This window comes from Rhodotorula paludigena (assembly GCF_050403205.1).
Source record: "Rhodotorula paludigena JCM10292 DNA, Rt_paludigena_JCM10292v1_ctg53, whole genome shotgun sequence".
Taxonomy (NCBI): Eukaryota; Fungi; Basidiomycota; class Microbotryomycetes; order Sporidiobolales; family Sporidiobolaceae; genus Rhodotorula; species Rhodotorula paludigena.
Genome location: NW_027481405.1, coordinates 1 through 18,737, shown reverse-complemented (window position 1 = coordinate 18,737; position 18,737 = coordinate 1). Strand labels below are relative to the sequence as shown.

Below are 18,737 nucleotides of genomic sequence, written 5' to 3'. Positions count from 1 at the left end.
GTGCCTAGCCCATGGAGGAGTTCGAGGAGATTGAAAAGAGTCCCGGAAGCATCCTGCTGAGCGCCGAGCTCACTGCCTCGCTGACCTGCTCGACCGCGCCTGCCGCTGCATCGAGGAAGTCGCCAGCACCACTGCCCTTGTGATCCTCCTCGACAGATGAGGCGGGGGACGCCGCTTTGCCTGGACTGCGCGGCGTTTCGATAGGCGTGGGCGAAGCGGTACTGCGGCGTGAACGGGAGGGTCGGCGGCGAGAGGAGCGAGTCGGGAAAGCGGGAGTGTCGGAAACGTCCTCTTCGCGCGAGCGGGAGTGGGTCGCCCGCTCGTAGTTGTTGATGTGCGCTTGGGCTGGAAGAGATGACGCTCGCGCGCTCCTCGAGCGGGGCGGGCGGTGGTCGGAGGGCTCGAGCGAAGGCGACAACGGACGGCGCTCCTTACGAGACGAGCGACGGTCTGCGAAGGGACCTCGGATGAGCTCGTTCACTGCAGCCTGCAATGGAGACTGACACGCACCGGTCGCTGATCCGCGCGTGTCCTCGCTCGGCACGCTCCTGATTGATCGGCGCCTCGATGGATCCCGCCTGGCGCGATGATGGGCTGACTCAAACTGCCCGCGCTCGTCCGGCCGGCGATTGTGCTTGTCCACAAGAGGAGGCGGTGAACCCGCAGACGCCATTGACGACAGGACGCTGCGGCGGCCCTCGTTGTCCCACTCGACATCACTCGTCGGCGCCGAGACCAGCACAGCGGGCGTAGCCTTACGACGCCGCCTCTTCGGCTTGTCAACAGCTGCATCGACCTCGTCGTCGGACAGCACGACGGCCTTCTTCTCCTCGTCGAGGCGCCGCTCCATCTCGACCTGCGCGAGGCGGATCTTCTCCCGCTCGGGTTCCCACATCTCGTACTCGCGCACGCGGCTCATGGCCCTGCGCCGCTCGCTCGGCATCAAGCTCGCGCGACCTTTGCGCTTGGTGCGCCCGCGCGGATCGGTCGGCCAGCCGTCGCCAACATCGTCCGGCGCGAGGGCATCCATCAGGTCCCACTTCTCGAGCATGAGCCGTGTGGCGGCGTCGGGCGAGAGCGTGTGTCGAACATGCAGTCGTGGCGGGTCGAGGAAGCGATGTGGTGCCGAAGGAGGAGAAGGGCGACGGGGAAGACGGGGAGAGGATCGGTACGCTTTGCGTGGAGACGGCGGAGCCGAGTCGCCGGAATCGAAGACGGGCGTGAAGCGGTCGTACCGACAGCTCATGGCGAGGCTCGAGGAGAAAGCAGAAGCGCGAGCGAAGAGGCCGGACGGCAGGTCCGCGGGTCCGCTCGCGGGTCTCCTATTCCGGCAACAGACGAGCGTGTAACGGCGATCTGAGCGCAAGTCGAGTGAAGCAGTCTCGGGATTTCAGCTCGAGCAGAGGGTTTGACGGCACAAGAAGCGCTCGCGTCGCAATCACGGCTACAGGAGCCCGGGAAGCCGGTCGGAACATGCGCCGCAGAGTGCGCGAGGAGCAGGAGCGAGTCCTAGTTGACGGCGGCGAGCGAGTGGCGAGCCATATTGGCTCTAGCGCAACAGCAAGCCGGGATGCAGCAGAGTGGCCGGAAATCTGCAAATTGCGGGCGAGACAGTCAGCAAGAGTCCCTTCACGATGCTCGTGTCGCGGTGCGCATCAGGATTGGTTGTCATCACGGCCTCGCTCCGGGTTATTCCAGGCATGGAGACCCTTGCAACTGAATGCAGGAGCGGAAGGCGCAGGCGCAAATTATAATCGTGCATCATTGCGCGGCGAGAAGGGGTGAAAGGGACGAGGGGGCCAAGACTCACCGAACGCTGGGCGGGTACAGGCGCGTCCCACGGGATGATAGAGATTGAAGCCCGCCGCGTACGATGGAAGCTCAAGCCCGCCGCTCGGGCGATTGCGACTGCCACAGGCGGGCCGACATGTTCTGCAACATGACCGCAAGGAGACCCCTCGTGTGCTCCGCCGGATCGCTCGAAGCACTGGCGACGAATTGCAAGCAGCAAACAATCGAAATGCAGCCGGAAGGAGGCCCTGCTGGTGCTGGAGGACTAGGGCGGCAGGAAAAACTGCGTGCGAGGAGGAGGAGCGGGAGGGTCGAAGGACTAGCTAGCGGGCGAGGGAGGCCTGCTGGACTGTCACAGCACCTGCACGCGCTTGACCAGGCCGCTCTGGACTCGCACCTAACGAGGTGAGCGCAAGCGGCGAGGGAAAACGAGGGAGAGAGACGACGAGCGAGGAATCAGCGAAGGCGAAGAGGTCTCTCCATGTGAAGGATGGGGCTGGGTGCATATGCCGTGTGGTATATCTATACACGCCCTCACTGAATAGTCACCTCTCTCGGCAGGATTCCATGCAAGCTTGATGCGCCTCGTCCTCGCCCCCCTCTCGCTCCTTGCCCTCATCCTCTCACCTGCGTCTCAGCGCTTCTGCTTTTACTCGCTAGCTGTGGGTCTACTGGCGGCTCCCAACTCCAGACGCGGAATCCTGCTACTCGCTTCTGTCTCACGATGGACCGCTTCTCCCTCGCCCTCGTTCAGCTCCGTGTTCGCCCGCTCCGTTTCGAGGCCGTCGCCGCTGCTGAGAGAGCATCTGCTTGCTCTCAAACTCTTGACAAAAGCGCCTCTCGCGCTCGAACCTCTCGCACCCGTCCGACTGTCCCTAGCCGGACACTCCGCCTCGTCCGTACCTCCTGTCCCTCTAATGGACTCTCCCGTCTCGTGCTTCTTCAATCCCCTGCTTTTCTCCATCCGCGTCCATGTCAACGTCAGGCGCGCACGACCCCGACGGGCGCGGCACATCGCCGTACCAGTCTCGTCCCGCCCCTCCCGGGTCGGACGTCCAGCTCTCGTCCGCCGTTGGCAGCGGCGGCGGACACCGCGCGGGCAGCAACGTCGCTCCAGCGGGCGCGAGGCCCAGCGGCGACGGAGAGCGCGACGACAAGGCATTCTTGAGCTACGCGGATGGCATCGAACTCACCCAGGCTGACAAGCAGGTACGCCCGATCCGCCGTTTCTCCGTCCTTAGGTTGCTGACGGGCTCACGAACGTCTGCAGGAGGGGTACGACCCCTCGCTCCTGAACCTCCCAGAGCGCAACACCGCCGCCACCGCAGCCGCCGACCCCGTTCCGCACGTGAGCTCGCCTCCCGCCGCACGTCTCGGCGCCGGCGGCGCTCGCAACGCCGCCGCGCTGCCCTACGCTTCTCGCGTGCGCGACGACTCGTTGGAGCTGAACGGCGGCGCAGGGAGCAAGCGCTCCTCGCGCGACGGGCTGAACCCCGGCGGCGCGGGCGGGAAGGCGCGGAAGAGCGTGCGGCACCACTCGTCGACCAAGGAGGGCGACGGGCATCGCGGAGCGGGGGGAGGTAGCAGGAAGAAGAGGAAGAAGAAGCCGCTCAAGTGGTGGCAGAAGCGCAGCACGCTCATTGCGGCGCTCGTCGCCCTCATCCTCGTCGTTGGGCTTGCCGTCGGACTCGGGGTCGGGCTCACGGTTGGCACGGACGACGGCGACAGCGGCAGCAGCAACAGCTCGCGTGAAGGTGTCGCACCGACCGCGTCGACGGGAGGCGTGCAACCGAGCGCTTCTGGCATCGGCGGGCCCGACGTACCCGTCTCCGCGTCTGGCGAGACAGGCGGCAGCGCCACCGCTACACAGGGGGATGGCGACATTGGCGCTCTGACAGTACAGCCCACTGCGGTCGGGAGGGAGTCGAATGCGGCGGTGCGAGCTGCAGGCGAGGCGATGGCTACGCGGGCGGCGCCGACGCCAGCAATTGCGAAGAGGCGGCTGGCGAGGTGGGCATGAGGGACCTTCTGTGATGATTTCGGCGGCGCTCCTTACCCTCTGACATGTACAACTGGCCGGCTCGCGACTGCACACTTCGAAATCTTCAAACGGACGAGGGCAAACGAGACGACGATGCAAGGGGCGGATACACAACGAGCAGACGAGAGAGATGAGACAGTACGGTGCCGAGAAAGAGAGAAGCAGTGTCCGTGCAAAGGGTGATTAGGCGAGTGTGAGAAATGAAAGTATCGAGCCAGGACGAAACGTTGCAGTGTCCATCCTCCTCCCCTCCTCCGTTTGGCGGGCCGGCGGCAGATCAAGCAACGACCGCCGCCAGCGCTGCGACAAGCAGAGCCGCGCCGGACCAAGCCGTCGCGGGGACTCCGCCGTTGAGTTTCGACGGGGCGGTCGCTTCGGCGCGGACGGGACCCGTCGAGTCGCCCGAACCGGTCGTGTTCCCTCCCAGGTTCGTGCTGTAGTTGCCTGGATTGTCGCAATACGAATCAAGGTCAGCAGGGAGGAATCACCTCGAGGGACCGCTCGAGTCGTGACTCACCGATCGGGCGCGTCTCGTCCGTGAACGCGCAATTGTCGCTGTCGCACAAGCAGCGGTTTGCGATCGGGTCGAACCACGCCGTCTGGCAGTCGCTCGGGAGCGTGTGGCGCGTGTCGCCCTCGCGCGGCGAGGGGACGGGGTCGTCGGGCGTGGGCTCGGTTGCGGGGCAGTAGTAGCAGCTGCGAGGAGGCCCATGTGAGCTGAGGAACAGGTGATGGAAAGCAGCAGAGCGGGACGCACGTCTGCCACGGGAACGCGGCAAAGTCGCAGCGGTTGAGCAGGCCAGCCTGTACGCAGCGATGGGATGGCAGATCAGCATCATGCATCGCACTTGCTCAACAATGCGAGTCTGAAGCCTGCACTGCAGCGCACCATATTGACGGGGATGCCGTTGCAGATGTTCTCGTCCTCGGGGACGGCGGGCGAGCCGCACCCGAGGCCCTCGACGTCGGCGATGTGCTCGTTCGTGACCGGGTTGCGCATCCACTCGAGAAGCTATTCATTCGCGCGCACGAATGCTCGTCAGAATGCGCGCGAGGTTCGGGCTGGGTGGGGAAACGGCGGCACCTGCTTGTTGCTCACGATCCAGACGTTGTCGTGCGACTGGACCCAGTCGAGGAACGTCTGGAGCATGTTGCGGATCGCATCGGGATTCGTGACGCCCGGATAGTTGATCGCGAGGTGCTGCAAGCGGGCAGTCGTGTCAGGCGTGGTCTAAAGCACGCCGAGGCGAGAGGAAACGCACAATCGGGTGCGAGTAGAGACCGAAGGGCTGGCGGTTGCCGTTATCTGCGGAACCACACACACGTCAGTCTTGTTCACAGCGCGTGCGCGATTCCAAGCATTCGAGATTCAACAGCGCAGACGCACAGTGCTGAAGGAACGTCTGCTGCAGCCAGCCGAGGACCTCGTCTGCGTCGCGCCCCTCGAGCCACGGGTCCATCAAGTGGATGTCACTCGTCGACTCGCCGAAAGTCGAGTACATCGGGATCTCCCACAGGCCGGGGAGCTTGAGGCGGCCCTGGCAGATGTCGGGCTGCTCGAGGCAGTTGTTGGCGATGCCGTTGTCGAGCGTGTAGGGCCAGTACGCGTCCGTGTTGCTCGCGTTGGCGGGCGACGCGCTCGTCATCGACGAGTCGTACGTGAACGACGCGTTGTGGAGCGCGCGCAGCGTGTCGCCGTCCCAGCTGAGGAGCGGCGCGCGGAAGCCCGCAATGTCGCTGACGGGAATGCCCGCGAAGGCGTTGAGCGCGCGCAGGTTGCCGTTGATCTCGCTCACGTTGGGCTTGCCCGCGTGCGTCATGGTGTGGTCGGCAATCTCGTTCCCGGCGACGTACATCTCGGTCACCATCGAATAGTTGGTGTACGAGAGACTGGTGAAGTAGGTCATCTTGGGCGCGCAGCCGTTAGGATTCTGTGGAATGAACTGATCAGCCTGCGCGTTCTGAAGAGGTCGACGAGGATGAGCGCACCCTCCTTTCGGCGAGGAAGTGATTGATGACCTCGACCGTGTAGCTCTGTGCGTCCGACAGGATCAGTCCATTGTCGTGGATGCCTCGTCGCTGGAATACTCACCTGGATGGCATCGTCTGCAGTGAAAGCTGTACAAGAGGGGAGATCAGCACCGCTCCCGAATAAGATTGGAAGGCTCTTCCTTCAACGCACTGACGAATTGCGGCACATCCTGCGGTCTGAGACCACCGGGCGGCGAGGTCGAGGCGCACTGCGGGGCGTGCACAACGGTCAGCGCGGGAGCAGAGTCGAGGTGGGGACGCGGCGCACGAGGCAGTCTGGCAGCCTGCACTCGTTGGTGTCGCACGAGTAGCCGGCTGACTCTGCAGATGTAGCCTTCAATTGTCAGCCTGATCCGTGCGTGGCGAGTTGGGCTCGAGCCGAGGCGCCGGGTCCTCCGAGCGACGAGAAGGGGCAGGTGGCGCTCGCGGCTGGCAGCGTGAGCGGGCGATCGAGAGGGGCCAGTGCTTACCAGGAGACGAGACAGGCCCCGTAAGCGCACCGCCCTCGCCGCCGTTTGCGCCGGTCGAGAGCTGCGCCGAGGCACTCGCGGCGAGGAGGACGAGAGGGAGCGCGAGAGAGCGCGTGCGCATGCGAGGACGGGCGGGCATGGCTGCTGGCAAAATGTGCACGGCTCTGGTAAGGCTCTGGACCCACTCAAGGGAGAGCGACGCGCCAGGTTGAGCGAGAGCTTCCAACTCCGCCTTCCGCGCGGACTCACCCCACCGCTCTCTCGCTTCGCAACAGCAGCCGTTAGCGCTCACAGACGAGCAGTAGAGACGCATAACTTCTGTGGTGTGCAAGGCGGCACCTCTACCATGCTCTTTCCGGCCCCTCTCTCCTCGTCAACGTCTATCGATCGCTTGCATGTTCGCCATCGCCCTCACAAGAAGCGGACCCCGGTCAAGCACAGCCGAACCAGCTGTGGTGCTGCGCTGACCCTCATAGCATCAGCCTCAAAAACTGCTTCGATGATTCGCGCGTTGCAGCGGGACGGCGGCTACATCGTTCTCAGGTCCATTATGCACATGGGGTCATCCTTTCGCCTGTCCGCACTGTCGCGCTGGAGAGCGCGCACTCTGCGTCGAACTGAGCGGCATTACTGGACGACGGGGCCCGGGCGGACGTTGCGCGCGCGCTGCGGCTTGCGGGTGCCGTTCTGCGAGGCGAGCACGGCCGACGTGCGGCCGAGGGCGACCTGCGTGCAGACTCACCATCAGTCGTCCGCTTCACTGAGACGGTCGCAGAAGCGTGAGCGCACCTGGTAGACTTCGGGGCGCCCAATCGTCTCGAGCGCCTGGATGACCTCCTTCTGGGCCTGCTCCTTGCCGTTCTTGAGCTCCTTGGTCTCGACCGCGCTCTTGACCGCGTACGGCGACGCGTCGGGCTTGCGGTACGACACGTTGAGCCCGCGGCCGGACGACGGCGTCGAGATGTCGAGCGTCGCGCGGTTCGCGAGGCCCGACCACTTGGGCGAGTGCACGCCCTTGAGGTTGCCGCGCTCGACCGAGAAGATCTGGCCGGTCCCGCGACGCTTGTGGATGTAGGCGTTCTGCGGGCGTACAATCTTGTTGTCAGCACGAGTCGCGAGTGCGAGACTGGGGGGGACAAGCGGACGCACGTGCTTGCGGGTGAGCAGCCAAAGGAGGTCGTCCGAGGCAATGTTTCCCTGAGCCATTCTGTAGTCGTTGAGGTGTCTGCAGCGGCACCCAAGACGAGGTCAGGTCCGTCGGCGTGAGCCCCACATCGGCGTCCAAGACGAAGCGGAGACGTGCGACTGCGGGACAGCGCAGCGCGAGCTCGATGCTATGCAAGGACGAGGAGTCATGCAGCTACATATTGGTCCTCTCTGGCGCCTCCGTGGGCCGCCGAGTCGCGATGCGGCGATTTGCCCCGCACGGACAAGATCTCGCGGAACGAGGCGAGGGAGTGCAGCATGCAGGCTGGAATGCGGCCCTGCTCCGGTGGAAACACTCGTGGAAGTGGAAGACTCACGTTGTGCGAGTCTGAGCGAGACGCGTGAAGTGTGGGAAGCAGAGGAGCGAGCCGACCGAATTCCCTTGACGCAAGGCGCGAGCACACGAGGAGAGGGGGACGGTGCTGCGTTTCCCTGCCGTCCCGCGCCTCTCAGTCGTCTGATACACGTCAAATAGATACGAGACGAGCTACAGGGCGCGCCGGAGTGGGCAGCAAGTCGTGCAGCACCTGCCGTGGAGACATTTGATTCCGACGAAGCGGAAAGAGGCAAACGCAAAGGCATTGATTACTCGGTACGACAGACAAGAGAGACAGTACGACAGGTCACGCAAAAGACAAGAAACCCCTCTCCCCGCAAGCCCACCCCTTCACCAGGCACTCCTCCCCCTCCCTCTTCACCAGCACGTCCCATCGAGGAACCATCTGTCTCCCTCCCAGTCAATCTCGCCCTCGGCAAGCCCGCCACCCGCGACCGAGTTGAGCGAGCGGCGCGCGACCTTACCCGCCTCGAGCAGGCGGAGGAGGATGCGCTGCACCTCGTGCGCGGCGAGGAGGCCGCGAGCCTGAGCGCGCGCGATGAGGGCGGGCTGCGATCCCGTCGAGCCTGTCAGTGTACAGCTCGGGACGGAAAAGACAGAGGAAAGGACGCACGCAGGTGATTCCGCTGCGCGCGAGCAGCTCGCCCTTGACCCAGGCGCACGCGCGCTGCCAGTACTCAAAGTTGACCTCGCCACTGACGCCCGTCCACAGCGCGGGGAGGTAGTACCGCTTCGGGTCGCTCGACGGGACCGGGAGCGCCCACGAGGAGAGGTAGCGCGCGTGAACCAGCGAGAGCGCCGCGTGGCCGGCGAGGAGGGCGAGAGGCGGCGATGTGGTCGTGAGAAGCGAGACGGCCGAGAGTATCGCCGCACGGTCGTGACCGACGAGCACAGTCTGTTCGAGGGAGTGAGTGTGAGTCACTTCGACTGGCAGGATAAGGGGACAAGTACGCACCGAAAGCCTCCTGAGCGCGATCCCCTCTGCTCCTGCCGCACTGAGTGCCTTCTCAAGCGCGAGTGCAGCATCGACGTCGACAGGCAAGCTCGACTTGGCCTGTGCAAGAGCAGCCGCGTCGTCCGTTACACTCGCGGGGAGGAGCGTTGTCGGAAGCGGGACGGCTTTCTTCTTGTCGAGCGCCTCGAGCGGTAAGACATTGATCGTGCACTCGATGTCGTCGTCGTCTGTGACAAGGTCCGTCAGCGTACGCGTCCGTGTCAAGAGAAGGAGAGTCAAGCGCGACGCACTGGCCTGGCGAGTCTGCCAGAAGTCCAAGTCGCGCGTCTTGTCCGTCAGCGTCGACGTGTCGACCGCGAGGTCGACCGTGCCCTCGGAGACGAGGTCGAAGAAGGCGAGCATCTGACCCTCGTTCGGGATGAGCGGGAACTCGAACTCGTCGCAGTCGCACAGCTCGTCGTCCCAAGCCGAGGCCTCGCCCAGGCGCGTCATGGTCGCCGTGTTGTCGAAGCGCTGGAAGAACCTGTGAATCAAATACAGGTCAGCGTGGTCCACAGCGCTCGCTGAAGAGGGCGCACTTGTCCGTGAAGACAAAGTTGCGACCGGGCTGCCGGCGATCCTCCTCAGAATGGAGCTTCTCGATGATCTGTGCGCGCAAGAGCTCCTCGACGACACCGTCGACGCGAGTAGCGTATGGTTCGAGCAGCGCGCTGCCCTTTGCCACATCGTACGCGTCCACCGGGGTCGAGACGATCGCCTGCGGGAATGTCGCTAAGTCAGCTGCTGTTCGATGAGGAGTGGATATCTTCCTCACCTTGAGGGCCGCAGCCGTCATCTCCCGCGTGCGGTGAGGTTCCATGACCTTAGTCTCGGGCGCCCAAGGCTTGCCGAGCGGAGCAGCCGCAGCGGCGTCTTCGCGGACGTTCGTCGCGATGTGATACTTCGCCCACGTCTTCTCGAAGCGGTTCGACAGCTTGACGGCGTGCTCCGTCGGCATGACGTGGAACTGCGCCTCGAATTCGGCGATCGTCGAGGGAAGCTGGACTGCCGGGAGTGCGACTTGCGGCTGCGAGCGCATGAGACGGCTAATCGGCGGTACAAGCGGTCAGTCGGTGCAGTCAAACAGCGCGAGACGATTCGCTACGCACACTTGGCGCTTGTTAACCTTCTCGCGAAGAAGGCGGACGTTGGCGCCGAGGTCAAACTCGAGCATGCTCAGCGGCTTCGGGTCAGGGATGCTGCGACCATGCTCGCGGAAGACCCTGACGTAGGCGTCGACGAGGCGATCGTGGTACTCTTGCTCGCTCGTCTTCTTGAGCAGTGTGTGAGTCCGCACGCGTAGCGTTTTCGGCTTGTTGCCCTCGAAGAACTTCTCGAACGCGCCAAAGCCGATGCGCATGCCGCTGATGTGCGAACGCGCACGCAGGACGGCAAAGGCGTCGAGGAGGAGCTCGTCCTGCTCGGAGGTGTAGTGGTTGCGCGAGAGACGCTTGCCCTTGGGCAGGTCCGGGTGCGGAGGGAGCGGAACGTCGAGGAACTCGGTCTGCGTGCCAGTCTGCACAAGCTGGTCCTCCGCCGTGGCAACAAGCGCCGCTGCCTCCGACTCGTCGTCGACGGGATCCACCGCCGCCTTGATCCGCTCCGGCTCGACAGCGGACGTCTTGCGCTTGCTGCCAGCGCGACGTTTCTTGCCGCCCTCGCCCCGAGGCGCGACTGCGTACGGCTTCTTCGCGTCACTCGCACGCTTCTGCAGGCCGCTCGGCACCTGCGAGCGCATAGCGGCATCGGCAGCAGTCATTGCCTGCGCATCCTCGGGCAGGAGGCGGCGCAACTCGAAGTCGAGCTGCTTGGCGTCGAGCTGTTTGCGCGGGTCGAGGAAGGTGCGGTGGAGCCAGTCGACCGTCGTAGCGTCGAGCGTGGGCTGGTCGTGCTCGGCGCGGAAGCGCTCCAGGATGGCGTGCCAGTCGCGCTCGCGCTGCGCCGCGGCATCCTGGACCTTGCGGTGCACCGTCGCAGCTGCGTTGCGCGCGCGCTCGGCAGCCGCCTCGGGGTCCTCGTTCTCGTCGCCCTCCTCCTCCTCCTCGTCGCCATACTGGCCGGCACCGATGCCGTCAGCTCCGCCGAGTGACTTGCGCTGCCGCTTCTTGGCGCGTCTCGAGCCGGGCGCCGCCCTCGGCCTGTACAGCGCGTTCGCGAGGAACGCCTCTACATCTGCGACCGGCGCGTAGACGGCATGCGCCCACTTCGCGATGTCGTCCTGGCGGTTGGCCTTGTCGGTGACGAGGCCCGGGTCGCTCATGACAAGTTTGGTCAGGAAGGCGGCTTGGGGCGGTGCCATCGAGTACGCGTCGCGCCACTTCAACGGGCCCCTCATGCTTTTAATGAACGTGCGGACGTTGGTCATGACGGCGTCGGGCGGGAAGCGGTCGTCGGCGATTGCGTCAAAGTCGGCCGGACGCTCGTTGCCCGCAGCGTCTAGCGGCAACGGCCGAGTGCCCGCTTCGACTGCGCGCCAGTACTCGACGACGTCGTCGCTCGACTCGAACTCGAAGACGTTGATGAGGCGGTGGACGTCGGCGGGGTCCTCGCGGAACGCGTAAACGGGCACGATGCGATTGAATCGCCAGTGTTGCGCGAGCTTGGGCGTGTACGCCGGCTGAAACTTGGCGAGCGTGTCGTCGACGGGCATGACGGGCTGCAGGAGACGGAAGCCGTTGAGGGCGTCGAGGGTCTTCCAGAGCGCCGCTTTGCGCTTGCGGTCGTGCGGGCGGATGATGTCAACGATGTCGCGCGGCAAGTCGGCCATCGCAAGCCGGCGGTTGTCGGCGTCTTCGAGAAAGGTCGCAAGCGTGTCCGATTCGAACGGGAGCGGGACGATGCGCACGAAGACGCCCAGCGGCATCGAATCGAGCAGCGTTTTCTGCGTCACGATGTCGGCGTGCTCTTCACGAAGACAGAGGACGTCCGAGTCGTCCGGCTGAGCCAGAAGCCAAGACGCGAGCCACTTGTGCAATGCGCGAGCGCGAGCGGCTAGCCCAGGGCGGACGCCGTACTTGCGACTGACGACGTGGACTTGCTTGCTGAAGAAGAGGCGCACGTCGTCGGGTGAATCGGTCGGAGACGGCTCGTCGAGGCCAGCGGCGTCCGCCTCACGGAGGTCGGTTTCGACGACCTCGTCGAGCACAATGTTCTTGTCGTGGACGATGTCGGCGAAACGACTCCTGACAGTCTCGACGAGCGTCTTGACAAAATCCCGATACTGCTCCGACTCGGTCGAAATGGTGGGGAGGTAGTAGATCTTGCGCTGATCGCCGTGTGCAGCGGTGACGGTTTGACGAAGAAGCAAGCCGCGACGCTCGGCGGCCTCAAGCGTGGTCTGGAGCACTTTTTTGTCCAACTTGAATGCGTTCGGGTTGCGCTGCTTGGACCAGGCGTAGATGCTGTCGTTCAGGCGGTAGGCGAACTCGATGATACCTCCCTGGTCGCTGATGTAGTCGACAACGTCCTTCTGGCGAGCGAGCGCCGTCAAATTGTCGCTCGAGACCATCGACGGGCGCGGCTTTTGCTTCGGCCTCGAAGCAGCGGGCGCAGTTGACGCGACGCGGATCGCAGATGTCTTCGGCGTGGCAGCCGTGTTGGTCGCACTTGGCGGCGCCATCACCTCAGGAGCGGTGGCAGCGGGCGTCGCAGGTGCCTCGGCTGCAACGTTCTGAGCAGTCGAATTTGAAAGACCCGCAGCGTGATTGTCGAGCGCGGCGATTTCGGGCGGTGGCGGCGACGAGCTGTGAATGCCAGCAAGCGCATCAAGCGCCTTGAACCGCATCGGATACTGGGCGACGGGAGACGAGCGCTCGACTTCGACGTAAGGCTGGAGGCGGCGCGGCGGCTCGGCCGTCGCGGGCGTCGAAGTGGCCGCAGCCTGGCGCCCGCGCTTTTTCGTCGGACGCGCTGCAGCGGCAGCAGGCGCTGGCGTCTCGGGCTCGTCGGTCTGCTCGGGATCTCCGCTCGTCTTTGACGCGGAGGGCGTCTCGGCGGTTGTAGCGGGCGCCGACGACGGGCCGGGCGTCGGCTGCTCCTTCGTGGAGACGCCGTCACCGTGCGGCTGCGAGCGGCGGCGAAGTAAGCGAGCGAGAACCGCAGCACACAATCGAGTTGCGCACGTACCTGTTCGACAGCATCCTCCATAAGCTGGTCCTCATCCTCGTCCGCCATTCCTCCGTTCGCGATCTCCTCCGTCCGCTTCGACTTGCCCTTAGGCGCCTTCTTCTCCTTCTTCTCCTTCTTGTCCTCCCCCTCCTCGCCTGCCTTCTTCCCCTCCTCGCCCTCGTCCTTCTTCTTCCTCGCGCGCTTGGCCTTGGGGCGCTCGAGCGGCGGCAGTCCCAAGCGCTCGCGCTCCTCGTCCTCGAGCCGCTCGCGCTTCTTGCGCATGTACGGCGACTCCTCGCCCGGCTTGAGCGGGTTCTTGCGCGGCCGCCCGATCGTGCGCGGCGGGGGCGGGACGCGCGGGGCAGCGATGACATCGTCGTCGGCGGCCGCGGGGGCGTCCTGGTCGACCGCTTTGCCCTTGCCCTTGACGTCGGCCTTGCCCTTACCCTTGCCCTTCGCCGCGGCCGCAGTCGGCGCAGGCGTCGCAGGCGCGCTGCCGTCCCCTGCATCGCTCTGGGTCTGGGTCTGGGAGGCGGCAGCGGCGGCCTTCTTCTGCCTCGGCTTGTACTTGCGCACCGACGGTCCGCCGCCGACCCTGTCGGTCGTGTTCGCCCAGACGTTGAACGTCTCGAGGCGCTTTTGCCTCTGCTCGAGGCTCGCATACTGCCCCTCGACCGGCCCGTCCTCGTCGGGCGTCTCGAACGCGCCGACGCGCGCGCCGTCGCCCTCGGTCAGCGCGCGCCACTTGGCCTCAAGCGCGTCGTCCGGGTAGCCCTGCGAGCGGCGGAACGAGAGGTAGCCCGCGAGGGAGAACCAGCGCGCCTGCTTGACGCGCCCGACCGTTTCGCGCACAGAGTGCACCGTGTGGTCCGCGAGGTGCGGCGGCGGGGCGACGCGCGCGAGGCGCTGCAGCATACTCTCGATGAAGCGGATCGAGAAGCCGCCGAGCGCGGAGGAGATTTCCTGTATAGGGGCCAGGAAAGCGGGTCAGCGGATTCCGCGGACAGAGCGCAAGCACAAGGCTCACGGCGTTGGTCAGGCCGCGCATGTCAGCGTCCATCAGCAGATCGAGCACCTGTCGCTCGATTGACCTGCCGAGGACAGGGTACGAGCCCGCGTCGTCCTCGTCGTCGTCCTCGCGCTGCTCGACCCGCCCCTGTGCCCCAGCCGCCGCAGCGTCGCCGCCCTCGCCCTTGACACGCTGTACGAGGCGCAGGGCCTGTACGATCGAGTCCTTGTGGCCCTTGCGCTTGCGCGTCACGTTGACCTTTTCGACGATGCCCTCGGCGACCAGGGGCGAGATGAGCGCGTTGAGGCGGCGCAGAATTTGCGAATTCACGGCGTGGAGACCCTGTACGCTCGAAGCGTGGCTCAGTGTCAGCGGTCCGCTCAGAGTGCCCGCGCTGACCGAAGTGAGCGAGACTAGAACGCACGATGCTCGCGTGGATCTCGGAATGCGGCATCCAGCCGTCCTTCCTCCTCTTGAGGGCCTTGATGATCCTCGCGCGAATGAGCGGCGCGTTCGTCTTGACATACATGATGCTGATCGGGCTCATCTCGTTCCCGCCCCACCCACCGCCGACCGCGCCCTCCTCGTCCGCCCCACCGCCCTCACCGCCGCCCGCCTCGTCGTCCGACGCGGCCGCGTCGGGCTCGGACGCGATGTGCGCGAGCCACGCGGGCGAGCTCGCGAGGTAGCGCACGTGCACGACGCGGTTCGTGCGGCAGCCCTGGTCGACGTCGCTGAACTTTTTGACGAGCCCGAGCTGCTGCGGGACCTTGACCATGTGGAAGACGCTCTTGGGGTCGAGCGCGAGGTCTTTCGCGATGCGCACGGCCGTCGCGCCGTCGCCGCGGCCGCGCGAGACGAGCTGCAGCACCGAGTAGATCGGCGGCGTAATGGACGAGATCTGCGCGTCGTTAGTCAGGCCGAGTCAGTCTCGTCGTGCGTTCCCGGTGAGAGATGACAGCGGATAAGGGAAGCGAACGCACCTTGGCGTGCGTCCCAACAATTGCCTTCCACGCCGTCTCCTCGCTCGCGATGACCCTCAAGTTCTCGCCATACTCGCTCTGGAGCTGTTCGAGCCCCTTTGCGCGCTCGTCGCCCCCCTCGAGGAAGCGCATCTCGTGCGTCGGCCCCTGCGGGCGGCGCACCTCGTTCGGGTCGCGCTTCTTGCGGCCGCCCTGCTTCTTCACCTTCTTCTCCTCCTCCGGCTTGGGCGCCTCCGGTGCCGGCTTGACGTCGCCGCCCGCGCCGTCGCCATCGAGCGCGGCAGCCGAGGTGCTCGCCTCGGGAGCGTGCGCAGACGGGTTTTCGGGCGCAGGCGCAGGAGCGGGAGGCGGGGCGGGCTCGGCACCGGGAATGGGCACGAGGACGCCGAGACGGACGTCAGGCTGCTCGAGGAGGGCGTCCCACACGAACGAAAGGAAGCTGGCGTCGACCTTTTGCAAGCGCGCCGGGTCGTCGGTCGTCGACGAGGAGGCGGCGCGAGCGTAAAAGTGCTCGATGCACTGCGCGAGGACGGGGAGCGAGGTGCCTGCGTGCGGGTGGGGCGTGTCAGCAAAGTGGACGAGGATCTCGGTAGGATGCTTGTGCTGGGTGGGAGAATCGAACGGGCGACCACCACCTCGTCTCCCCACCTCGACCCGACCCGACTGAGCACGCGCGTCGAGGCGAGGCAGGGCGCGTTGCGGAGCGTGTCCTGCTGTCAAGTCGGCAGCACCTGCAGCGCAAGCCTTGTGCCGCGAAGAGAGCGTGTGCACTGCTCTGACTCTGGCTGCGAGGACGAGGCGGGCGGGCGACGAGAAGGCAAGGGGAGAGGCGCACCTGCGTCGCCGTCCATGGCGACCTCCTCGAGGAGGTACTGCAGGAGCGCGTCGATCATCGTACCCTTTGCGCCACCCTCGCACGGTCGAGCGGGAAGAGCGAGCAGTCGGCGAGACGAGAGAAAGCACGCGCAAACAACCGCGACGAGCGGGTGCGAGCTGCGCGGGTGCGCTCAGCGGGCGTCGGGCAGGCTGTGCAGCTGCTGCAAGACGCGCTCAGGCGCAAGCAGGGCGCGCAGAGTCGCGTGAAGAGCAGCAGAGAGGCTCGCGCTGATGAGCCGGGTATTCCACTCGCGGCAATACAAACCAAGACTAGTCTTGATACATTTGCTCTCTTGCTCGTGCCCTACCCTCTTCGCCAGCCGAGCGCACGCTGGATGGACCGCTGGGTCGGGCTCGATGTCACGCTCCAGACCCTCGGCGCCCTCCTGTACCCGCACGAGCGCATCCTCGTCCAGCAGGACGGCGTCGGCCTCTATGACGGGTCCGTCTCGTCGCTCCTGATTGCGCCAAGTCCCACAGACTGACCGTGCCGATACGCCCGCACAGCAAGGACAAGTCGCCCGCGCACGCCGACGGGCGCTGCGTCCTCACCTCGCACCGCATCGTCTTCGTCTCGTCGACGCGGCCCCACTCGTCGTCGGCCTACATCGCCCTCTCGCTCGTCCGCCAGACCGAATACTGGGTCGGGTTCCTCAAATCACATCCAAAGATCACCCTCGTCCTCGCAAGCGACTCGGATTCATCCGCCGGAGACGGAGAGCCGGACCGCCCCTCGTCGCTTCCGCGCGGGGAACCGTCCAAAGATCTCGACCGCCTTGCACTAGTCGCTGCCGCCGGGGGCGCAAATTGGGTCTGCCGCGTCTGCGGGATGCACAACGTGCCCTCGCCCACGCTCGGCCTCAAGTGCTCCCTCTGCGGCGTCGCGCGCGACCCGCACCCGCTCCCACACTCGGCGCCCGTCTCTCGCCTCGGGACCCCGCCCCCTGCACGGCCAGCTTCGGCCTCGCCTCTGTCTACCCGAACGGCAGCCGCGCCCGTGCAGCCGGCACTCGACCCGGACGAGACGGGCACGCGCCTCGCCTGCCCCGTGTGCACCTTTCTGAATCACCACTCGATGTCGCGCTGCGAAGTGTGCGACTCGGCCCTCTTTCCCCCCTCCTCGACGTCCGCCTCGACCTCGCGCCCAGCGACGCCCGGGCCGGCGACAGACCCCGCTTCGGCCGCGCCGGCGCCTGCGGCAGCGGCGGGGGGAGCCGCGCCGTATGTCCGCTTGTCGTTTCGCAGGGGAGGCGAGCGAGCGTTCTATGCGGCGCTTAAGGAGGCACTGGCGGCCAAGGCGTGGGATGCGACAGGCGGGAGCGCGACGCCGGTGGGCAAAGGCGGGAAGAGAGACGCAGCGGCGGGCGCGGCGGCGAGCGCTACTGGGACTGCCACAGGCGATGGGCTCGGTGGAGGCGCTGGTATCGGTGCGTTTCGTGCCACTCGTGCTGTCTTCCTTGTTCGACAGCCCATACTGACCTACTGCGTGCCCGCGCTATCAGATGCCATCCTGCGCGGGATGGACCTCGAGGCGCGGGACCGCGAAGACTCGCTCGACGACGCGCTCAAGGACCTCGAGTCGCTCATGGCGAAAGCCAAGGAGATGGTGCGCTTTCCTTCCCTCTTCGTCTCCTACTCGAGCTGACAAGCGCGCGCCCGCAGATCACGCTCGCGCAGTCGATCAACGCGCAGCTCTCGACCCCGAGCGCGCCCTCGCCGGGCGCGTCAGCAGACGAAGCCGCGTCGGCGGCCTCTCTCGCCTCGACGTCGCTGCACTCGCTCGGGCTCGTCTCGGCCGCCGTCACGCCCGACCTCGTCGCCGATTCGCGCCGGTACCATGCCGAGCTTGCGCGCGAACTGAGGGACGTGCTCGACAAGGGGAGGGTGATGCAGCGCCAAGGGGGCGTGATCGGGCTCGACGAGGTGTGGTGCTTGTGGAACCGCGCACGAGGGGTCGGTGCGTTGCTCGCGCCAACGTCATGATCGAGTGAACCGCGGCGATGTGGTTGTGCTGACATGCATCGCTGGGATGCTTCCGCACAGCCCTCGTCTCGCCGAAAGACCTGCGCCTCGCCGCACCCTACCTCGCGACGCTCCAGACCTCGTCCTCCTCTTCCTCCTCCTCTGCCGGACCCTCAACCGGCGCCATCCACCTGCGCGTCTTCCCCTCGGGCCTGACCATCCTGCACACGTCGCGCTTCTCCCTCGGCGCCTTCTCCTCGCGCCTCCTCTCTCTCCTCGACCTGCGCCAAGCGCTAGTCGCCTCGCTCGCGTCGCCCTCGACGCTCGATTCCCTCGACCCCGCCGCGCTCGCCGAGCGCGAGGGCGTGCAGCTCGTCGAGGTCGCGCGCGAAGAGGCGCTCAGCGTCGGGCTCGCAAAGGAGCTGGTCGAGCTGGTCGAGATGGGAGAGGGGCCGGCGGGGAGGGGAGGGGGCAGGGTCGTGCGCGACGAGCAGACGCAGGAGGGAACGCGGTGGTATCGCAACTTTATGGACGGGTTCGTGTGGGATGGGCAGACATTCGAATGAGGTGGAGGCTGCGCGTCGACTAGAGGATTCAGACTTTTCATGATGTGCTTCTCTGTCTGTTCTTTGTTGTAGCTCTCGTTGAACGCTCGCATCGGTTTCTGTATCGCCGCTCTCGAAACCCTGTTGTCCTTCCTCCAAACCCCCCCCCCCCCCCCCCCGGGGCGAACCACCAAAAAAAAAGCACCCAAGACCCGGAACGGAGGGCCGCCAGCCCCCCCCCCCCCCCCCCCCCCCCCCCCCCCCCGCCCCCCCCGGGCGCGGCCCCCCCCCCCCGGGCCAAGAAGAGGGCGGCGTCCGCAGCAAGACGAATGCGCTCCGTTCTGTCGACCCAACTTGCGCTGCCTGGCTCGAGAGTGTGCGACAG

General features: G+C 65.9%; 6 protein-coding genes across 6 annotated transcripts; 2 read left to right on the top strand and 4 right to left on the bottom strand.

Moving 5' to 3' along the window:
• Positions 1-4: 4 nt before the first annotated feature.
• Positions 5-850, bottom strand: JCM10292_005344 (uncharacterized protein; the record flags this gene model as incomplete). Its single annotated transcript, XM_076651550.1, has 1 exon — positions 5-850. One exon carries the CDS (start codon positions 848-850, stop codon positions 5-7), a length of 846 nt encoding a protein of 281 aa, XP_076502856.1.
• Positions 851-2,763: 1,913 nt separating this feature from the next.
• On the top strand, positions 2,764-3,811 carry JCM10292_005343 (uncharacterized protein; the record flags this gene model as incomplete). The annotated part of the gene is made up of 2 exons (XM_076651549.1): positions 2,764-3,000; positions 3,062-3,811. The coding sequence occupies 2 exons, from the start codon at positions 2,764-2,766 to the stop codon at positions 3,809-3,811; spliced, it is 987 nt and encodes a 328-aa protein (XP_076502855.1).
• A 298-nt stretch (positions 3,812-4,109) lies between these two features.
• On the bottom strand, positions 4,110-6,472 carry JCM10292_005342 (polysaccharide deacetylase family protein; the record flags this gene model as incomplete). Its single annotated transcript, XM_076651548.1, has 12 exons — positions 4,110-4,276; positions 4,350-4,528; positions 4,590-4,636; positions 4,722-4,844; positions 4,917-5,033; positions 5,095-5,138; positions 5,220-5,763; positions 5,822-5,866; positions 5,925-5,950; positions 6,015-6,072; positions 6,132-6,184; positions 6,334-6,472. The coding sequence occupies 12 exons, from the start codon at positions 6,470-6,472 to the stop codon at positions 4,110-4,112; spliced, it is 1,542 nt and encodes a 513-aa protein (XP_076502854.1).
• A 488-nt stretch (positions 6,473-6,960) lies between these two features.
• JCM10292_005341 (uncharacterized protein) lies at positions 6,961-7,539 on the bottom strand (the record flags this gene model as incomplete). Its single annotated transcript, XM_076651547.1, has 3 exons — positions 6,961-7,059; positions 7,123-7,413; positions 7,483-7,539. 3 exons carry the CDS (start codon positions 7,537-7,539, stop codon positions 6,961-6,963), a joined length of 447 nt encoding a protein of 148 aa, XP_076502853.1.
• A 694-nt stretch (positions 7,540-8,233) lies between these two features.
• On the bottom strand, positions 8,234-15,862 carry JCM10292_005340 (uncharacterized protein; the record flags this gene model as incomplete). Its single annotated transcript, XM_076651546.1, has 12 exons — positions 8,234-8,425; positions 8,490-8,771; positions 8,832-9,058; positions 9,122-9,354; positions 9,410-9,588; positions 9,646-9,916; positions 9,980-12,933; positions 12,996-13,940; positions 14,005-14,328; positions 14,411-14,887; positions 14,970-15,514; positions 15,805-15,862. 12 exons carry the CDS (start codon positions 15,860-15,862, stop codon positions 8,234-8,236), a joined length of 6,687 nt encoding a protein of 2,228 aa, XP_076502852.1.
• A 318-nt stretch (positions 15,863-16,180) lies between these two features.
• Positions 16,181-18,373, top strand: VPS36 (ESCRT-II subunit protein VPS36; the record flags this gene model as incomplete). Its single annotated transcript, XM_076651545.1, has 5 exons — positions 16,181-16,287; positions 16,353-17,272; positions 17,348-17,451; positions 17,508-17,802; positions 17,889-18,373. 5 exons carry the CDS (start codon positions 16,181-16,183, stop codon positions 18,371-18,373), a joined length of 1,911 nt encoding a protein of 636 aa, XP_076502851.1.
• Between the last annotated feature and the right edge of the window lie 364 nt (positions 18,374-18,737).